The sequence below is a fragment of the Carassius gibelio genome, chromosome A5 (genome assembly GCF_023724105.1).
Source record: "Carassius gibelio isolate Cgi1373 ecotype wild population from Czech Republic chromosome A5, carGib1.2-hapl.c, whole genome shotgun sequence".
NCBI classification, from domain to species: Eukaryota; Metazoa; Chordata; class Actinopteri; order Cypriniformes; family Cyprinidae; genus Carassius; species Carassius gibelio.
In genome coordinates, this window is record NC_068375.1 from 35,086,444 (window position 1) to 35,094,605 (window position 8,162).

The 8,162-nt window shown below is 33.7% G+C and overlaps 1 protein-coding gene across 2 annotated transcripts; it reads left to right on the plus strand.

The window, feature by feature from the left end:
* Positions 1–2,785: 2,785 nt before the first annotated feature.
* LOC128014005 (V-set and immunoglobulin domain-containing protein 10) lies at positions 2,786–7,847 on the plus strand. 2 transcript variants are annotated; one of them, XM_052597234.1, is made up of 9 exons: positions 2,786–3,094; positions 3,417–3,695; positions 4,186–4,491; positions 4,657–4,941; positions 5,614–5,895; positions 6,726–6,839; positions 6,929–6,941; positions 7,059–7,207; positions 7,434–7,847. In XM_052597234.1, exons 1-9 carry the CDS (start codon positions 3,019–3,021, stop codon positions 7,508–7,510), a joined length of 1,581 nt encoding a protein of 526 aa, XP_052453194.1. In that variant the 5' UTR covers positions 2,786–3,018; the 3' UTR covers positions 7,511–7,847. The 2 variants fall into 2 exon arrangements, with proteins under 2 accessions (XP_052453194.1, XP_052453201.1); XM_052597241.1 differs by lacking the exon at positions 7,434–7,847 and having other exon boundaries at positions 6,929–6,984; positions 7,059–7,190.
* The last annotated feature ends 315 nt before the right edge of the window (positions 7,848–8,162 follow it).

Consider the following 8,162-nt stretch of genomic DNA (forward strand, 5'->3'; position numbering starts at 1 on the left):
TTTTTTTTTTTTTTTACGAACCAGGGGCATAATTTTCATACATGTCTTCTGTAGAGGACACCAGGACAAACAAAAGCCGAAAACAAGAGCACATTAATATGAATATTTGGTGCACTGTATACAGACATTGTGTACAGAATGTGAATAGGCAACACATTTTTGGACATTTTACAAACATATTCCATAAAGTAGGCCACAGTATCAAATCATTCTGTTATATATTTCATAACAAAACAGAGAGTACGAGAACATATGAGAATCATCTTTGTACAAAGTTTGGCTAAAAATAGCCTGAAACCTAAAAACTGATTGGTGAAAGAAAAAAATAAACATTGGTTTTGTTTTTTAATGCCTTTTCAGGTTTTTCTTTCTTTTCTTTTTTTTTTTTTTTTAAATAATTAAGTCCTGGTGTCCTCTGCAAAGAACATAAAATAAAATATGAATAAAATATATTTTTTTCCAAAATGTTTTTTTTTCTCCATTTGTTTCTTATGCTCCAGCCAATGTAATGATGATAATAATAATAATAATAATAATAATAATAATAATAATAATAATAATAATAATAATAATAATAATAATAATACATCCATTATCGTGGAGTTGACACATTTGACTTTGGTTTCTCAGATATGGAGAAAAAAATAATAATAGTAAAAAAATATTTTGTGAAAATTATGTGCAATATAATTATAAATCTAAAATAATGTCATTGTTTTTGTAATTATTATTATTATTATTATTTAACTAATATTTATGTCAATGTTTATATAAAATTTGAAATATTATTACAAATGTTAGCCACTATAAAGTAGTCATTCATGTTTACATGTTTGCTATATGTTTACATGAATTATTAGTGAAGTTACATTTTGCACGTGTACCATATCTTAATGCATTAAACTACTTGAATTACATAGCATTTATTTATTTAACCATAACTCCGCTAAATAAAGAAAGAAAGAAATTTACAGATGTGTGCATGTATGTACTGTATATATATATATATATATATATATATATATATATATATATATATATATATATATATATATATACATATATGCAACCGTCAGTAAAAAAGTATTTATTTACATTTTAAGTAAAGTACGTAGTTCAATAGTAAGGCATGGATTTTGAATTGGGATGCTTTTAGGGATAATGTGCCACAATTCAGAGTGCGTCGAGTTAAATATGGTGTGTGTCTCTTAGTGATGGCCGATTCGTGAACGAATCGTTCAATTTAACCGGTTCTTCTTAGTGAACCGGTTGAACCAGTTCACCAAATCGAACTGAATCGTTTGAAACGGTTCACGTCTCCAATAAGCATAAATCCACAAATTACTTAAGCTGTTAACTTTTTTAACGTGACTGACACTCCCTCTGAGTCAGAATAAACCAATATCCCGGGGTAATCCATTTACTCAAACAGTACACTGAATGAAATGCTGTGAAGACCGAACTGAAGATGAACACTGATCCGAGCCAGATAATGAACAAACACGCCCACTGCTGGAGCAGTTCTCGTTCTCGAGTCAAGAACCGGTTGCTTCGGTGTTCGGATCACCAGTACACTCAACCGAGAATCGTTTCTGTCGGACGCGTCCGATTTGAGAACCGATGAGCTGATTCTCGTTCTCGAGTCAAGAACCGGTTGCTTCGGTTTTCGGATCACCAGTACACTCAACCGAGAATCGTTTCTGTCGGACGCGTCCGAATTGAGAACCGATGAACTGATGATACTGCGCATGCGTGTAATTTTGTAAGTATTTTGTTAAACATCGGAAAGTGTGATAAAGTAACTATATTTTATTTTGATTTTTTTTTTATTATTTTTTTTAGATTAATGTTTCCAATCTGTATATTGTATATGTATAGGCCAAATGGGTTTTCAGGGAAGTTGGACAATAATTAAGACTCTAAAGACTCTTATGTTTAATAGGAATAAGGGATGATTTATGAGATATCTGTACTGTATTTATAGTTAATGATGACATTCACAAATTGAGTTTGTAGTAAACAGAACATGAACACGAGTAGAGCAGCTGATGACACTGAACTGCAGCACGTGCCGGTTAGAGCGATTCTCGTTCTCGAGTCAAGAACGGGTTGCATCGGTTTTCGGATCATCAGTACACTCAACCGAGAATCGTTTCTGTCGGACGCGCCCGAATTGAGAACCGATGAACTGATGATACTGCGCATGCGCGATTCAGCGTGAAGCCAACTGACTCACAGCATGTCTCTGAACCGAAGGGATTCTTTTGGTGATTGATTCTGATTCTGTACTAGTAGTTATGAGCGGGTGTTTTGAGGGCTTGGAGGAAGGGCAATCTGGCGAAACGTAAGTTAATTTAATAACAAATACATCGCAATGGATTATGTTTAGTTTAGTAAGTGGATCATGGTTTCTGCACTGATGACACCTAATTTATTTACTTTATATCTTCAAGACTTAAATCCTCATATGCACATTATTGCTGTTACTGTATTTGGGTGTTGTTGCAAAACTCAAATGTAAACTTTTCATGATTATGAGGTTTTAACTGACTAAAGTTATGATTACTGACTTTATATATTTGAATGTTTGGTAGATGCCATTACGTGACGCCATTACGTCATCGCCAATGACGTCATTACGTCGAGCGTGAAAGAACCGATGAACCGGTTTTTTCAACCGGTTTATTGAATCGAACCGTCCGAAAGAACCGGTTCGCGGAAAAGAATCGAACTTCCCATCACTAGAGAGCAGGTGACGGGTGTGGTCAAACTGCAATCTCAAAGTTCAAAGTTTCCGGGAAAGAAAGCAAAGTAAACAGGTTGAAGATGGACATGGATCAAACGTGGCACAAAACATGCCGCATTCCAAGCCCAAAGCCATTTTAGAACGTTCGCGAATTTATCTTAAAAATATCTGGTTATTTATTTAATTAATAGAGAAGCGTTTGATGCGTTTGCCAGCAAACAAAAGGAAACTCCATCGAATTTGCAAAAGAAAATATTTTATCCCATAATTTGATGGGATATCCTGACAATCCTAAAATTATGATATCTGCAATAGTTCTGTATCTGCTTCTTCTGTCACATCAAACAGGTGAGTTGACAGGAAAATCTTTTCTGGTATCAATTTTATAAGAAATATCATGCTGGGATAGCCTATTTTATTAGTATATACTACAAAGTAATTTAATATAGTGTTTCCAGTACTCCAGGGAATTTCCAAAAATACCATGAAATAGTCCAAACCCCATTTTCCATAAGTGAAACAATTGTACTGAATGACATTTGCATGGTACTTAAAGCTCTAATACCAAGGTGTTGTTATTGCACTGGATAAAAAAAATAGTATTACTTTAGTACTTTGCTGCATATTTGTAGCACTACTCTAAATGTTTTCTCTGTGCTTCTTCCTGTAGGGTCAGAGGAGCAGGTGCAGCGCTATATTATTAGAGAGAAGGGTGAGAATGCTGTACTACAGTGTCTTGACCAGCCAGTTAATGAATCTTCACTTCTTTATCGTTGGAAGAAAGATGGGATTGTTGTTGCAGCGACAGAGCATCTTTCCATTTTAAACAATGGCTCTCTTTTGATCAGTGGCCTTCAGTCTACAGATGTAGGCCAGTATGAATGCGAATCCCAAACAAAGAATGGCATCTTATGGCAAACTATCTCAAACATCCTGCTCAGAGTGTCTGGTATGGTGCTATGGATATCTAAATCGTACTAATGTGTGAAAGCTTTAATACAATATGCAATAGATTTCTCCAGTTTCTGTGAGATCGGGAGTCTGACTTCAAACAGGTTTTACCGGTTTAACTGCAAGGCATGGACCTAGAAAACCACCGTGTGACTGACTGACATGCATTAGGTTAACTAACACGCATAACAACTAACTGAACACAAGAAGAAATCTTAGTTTAGTTCCTCTGAAACTCTTATTAAAATGTTCAAAATTTGGAGTCATTTAGATTTTTGAAAGAAATACCGTAAATGTTGTTATTCAGCAAGTGATAATAAAGGCATTTATAAGAAATGTTGTTAAAAAAAAAGAAATCAGTTTCAAATAAATACTGGATACTGCTTCTGAAATTCTAAAGGAACATTTTTGATGAAGGTTTAAAGGACAGGTGCTTTGTGAGAGTCGAATGAATAATTAATCATGTTTGTGTGTTTGTATTATTTCAGAGGGTCCAACTAGCATCTCACTGGCCATAAAACCAGCAACTCTCTTACCGAATGGAACATTATATGTTCAAAAAGATTTAGATGTGTATTTTAACTGCTCTAGTGAGTGTTTTCCCTCACAAAACTTGACATGGACTGTTGAAAATTTGGCGCTGGACATTAATGACAAGGCATCTGGGAACAAATCATTCCTTGACTTCTTCATAAGTAAAATCCAACCAAGCCATCAAGGGATTTACACCTGTACATCCCAGAATACACTCTCCAAGACAACTGTGAACAAGAGCCAGGAGCTGTTAGTTTACTGTAAGACAGATGTTTTAATAGTTCTTGAAAGTGTATTGGAAATGAAGCTTTTGTTATATATGGTTCTTTCAGTTTACTTCGAGAATCATTGTCTGTTTAGATTTAGCTTTGTTTGGTAGATCTGTGATGTATAGGTTGTTTAATTGTCTCTAATGCCTTTATCAGATGCTCCAGAGAGGCATCCGGAGTGCAGTTGGGTGATACTAAATGAGCCATACGATGTCTTGTTCAAATGTAAATGGAATGGAGGTTACCCTGTGCCCACTCTGAACTGGCAGGAGGTCCGTGAAGAAAATGTTATAGCCAAGGGTCCCACGATCAACTCCACGTCTCAGGAGACCGAGTGTTTGGAGGTCTATGTGAATAGCACTATGATGCACAATGTAAAGGAAGTGAAGTGTATCGGACATCACGTGACTGGTGTGGAGAAAAACTGCTCCTTTGAGCTCAGTAAGACTATTTTTCCTACAGTATTGCAGTATTGAGAATTATAACAAAAAAAAAAAAAATAAAGAGAATAGTCCTGAAAACTTTATTATTACACTTAATTACACACTATAATTACACTTTTATTCTTCAAATAACGATTTCTGAAAGATCATGTGACACTGAAGACTGGAGCAATGATGCTGAAATTCAGCTTTGTCATCACAGGAATAAATTGTATTTTAAAATATATTCAAATAGAATAAAGGTCATTTAAATTTTAATAATATTTTATAATATTTCTGTTTTGCTGTATTTTTTTTATCGAATAAAGGCAGCCTTGATGAGCATAAAATATTACTTTCAAAAACCCCATTGATTCTTCCACACTATCAGAACCAGTTTTTGCTTAAACTTGGTTAAAAAAATGGTTCTAGTAGAACAAGCAAAATGTAAAATCAGTTTTTTTTTTTTTTTTTTTTTTGAGTGGGCCACGTTATCCATTGTCGTGAGTTTGGGCCAGGGTTACGTGTGTGTCCCCGAAAAAACTCTATGAAGCTTCTTTAAAATCAGCCATTATAAATACAATTCTGTTTGTTGTTACTAATGAGTTTTGGTCTTTAAACATAATATTACAGCTTGTGTTTCTGCTCGTCTTGACTATAATTAAACCATTATATTTTATGTGTCTTCCAGAGAGGCCATATCCATTAGGAGATCCCTTGGTGACCGCTCTGGAGGGCAGTAATATCACCCTCAAATGTACTGAGACCGACTCTCTGCCACCAGCTAAGACTGTCTGGAAACAAAAGGACAACATAATCATCAACACCACCTCCAAATATATTGTGGAAGATAAAAACCCCCATTACAAACTCATTATAATCAATGTAACAAAGGAAGATGAAGGGGCCTACTACTGCTACAGTGAAAACCTTCTTGATGCAAGAGCACTGGAAGTGTTTCTAACTGTGAAGAGTAAGTTAGAAACTTGAACGTCTCTCCATATTTATCATTTTATATATATATATATATATATATATATATATATAAAACAAGAATTCTTATATACCAAGTTAAAACATTAAATTAAAATGAATAAAGGGTAAGGGAAATTAAACCTATTTTTAGACCATTCATATATTTTTTGCAATGTTGCACTATTTTAATGATGAGGCACTAATTTTTCTGGATATTTATTTCTGAGTTTTTATAAATAGGTTTTTATAAAATAGCATTTATCATATTTATTTATGTGTGTATATTTTACACAGTAACTATATATTTTATATATATGTGTGTGCGTGTGTATATATATATATATATATATATATATATATATATATATATATATATATACACACACACAAACTCACATATGTAAAATTATTCTTTGCCTTACAAATATGAACATTATCAAATTTGCATTATAGGAAAACTGTCATGAAAGTAATGTTATGTTGCATCTTAATAGTCCTTGCAACAGGCTTTTTTTGTATAAGCTAAATATTTTTTTCTTTTGATTTTGGACATGTTCTTGGCAGGATTTGTGAGATTCACACACTAAAATCTTATGGTTTCAGTTGTTTGAGGATGTTTTAAAAATATATCAGAGGTCAGATCTGGAGATACTTCAAATTCTAGTAATGCTAAAGCTTTGACATCTATGCATGAATGTGATCAGAAAAGAAGCTCTGTAATGCCTTTCCCTTTGCAGAAGTATTACATAACATCCTCCACATGAACGTCTTCCCTCTGTACTAAAAGTAGTTTCAGACTGCCTATAACTGTTTAATATTTGTTCTCAGCCTCTGCAGGTAATGGAGGGGTCGTAGTTGGTGTCTTTGTGTCCATTTTGATAATGATGATTGGAGTCACTGTTGGTGTGATGGTATATTCAAAGCGGGACAGAATTTGTATTGGTAAGTAGTTTTGCATACTGAGTTGCTAAATAAAACTCTTTTTCTAAAGATTCTTTGCATAAATGTTTATTTTTATTTTTATTTTTCAGGTTTAGGATTTAGGTAAGTATGACCGCAAAACATTACAGCTCATTAATAATCATAGGTAAGCATTATTACAAAATCAAAGTTTATTGTAAGGATGTGTAAAGCTGAGGCATTGTAACATTTTCTTTCTAGTCATTTAGACAATGACAGATGGGACGTACTGAGTTTGGTGGACTCAGATGAAGAGGAAATTGTCCATGAAACTGTTCCACAACTCCCTCCGCCGACAAACGGCCATGCAACCACACTCGTAGAGATTCACAGAATACCATCTGTTAACAGTAAGTTAACGGTTTCCCGAATATTGTTAAGAGGTTTGTGTTATAATTTCAAAAGTAGTTTCTTTTGAAAGAATTGGGAACTGGGGAATGTTACATAATGAAGAAATTAAGCAAGACTTGAGCAAATATAAGTAAGGCAAGTTTGAGAAATTATAATTTATTTATTCATTTGATAAACCTGTAAATATGAGAGATTTTCTGAAATGCATGTCTGTATATTTTACAGGTGATCATGAAGATAATGCAGACAGTACCGATCACCAAACACAAACAGAACCAGTACAACAGTCAGCAGACAGTTAGTTAACACTTTAAATGTACAGAAAATTAATTATTTGGGTCAGCTCTGCTAATATATGTGTTTGTTTGTTTTTTGTGTAATATTATCCTTTTATATAATTTCAAGTGTAAAGATCTTAAACTTATTTTAGAGAGGCCCCGTTTTTATTTTCAGTATTAGTTTTTAATATACTGGGCTGGCCTCACATCTTTCAATTCAAACTTTTACTACTCCATACTGTGTTATGAAATGTTATTGTTACTTGTTTGAATAATACTTTCTGTAAAAATGTATGGTTGAATCTCAACAAAATATGTCTGGGTCTTGGCAAAACAATAATAATATCTTAAGGGAAGCCTATTTTGTGCTGTGGAAGAAGTTTTATTTCTATCTGAAATATGAATATTATTTGCTTCACTGTACTAGAGTGTGCTTTAGACTGTCTCTGAGTGTTTCAGTATGCTTGGGTTTTTGATGAGCTGAAAGATAACAGGAAATCTATTTGTGTATGTGTGCAAGATAAGTGTGTGAGACAGAAATGTTATTTTAGTTTCTTAGACGTCCTGGCCCCATAGAAAATGATTTGCATTAAATTCTTAGAAACTCATCTGGAGGACATAGTTAGGCACCTTAAATGGACATATATGTTCAATATGCATTAGGATTGGATGAGAT

Coding starts and splice junctions, on each gene's coding strand:
- LOC128014005 (XM_052597234.1), top strand. CDS start 3,019: ATGGGATATCCTGACAATCCTAAAATTATGATATCTGCAATAGTTCTG. Junction 3,696..4,185: donor CATCCTGCTCAGAGTGTCTG/GTATGGTGCTAT, acceptor GTATTATTTCAG/AGGGTCCAACTAGCATCTCA. Junction 4,492..4,656: donor CCAGGAGCTGTTAGTTTACT/GTAAGACAGATG, acceptor TGCCTTTATCAG/ATGCTCCAGAGAGGCATCCG.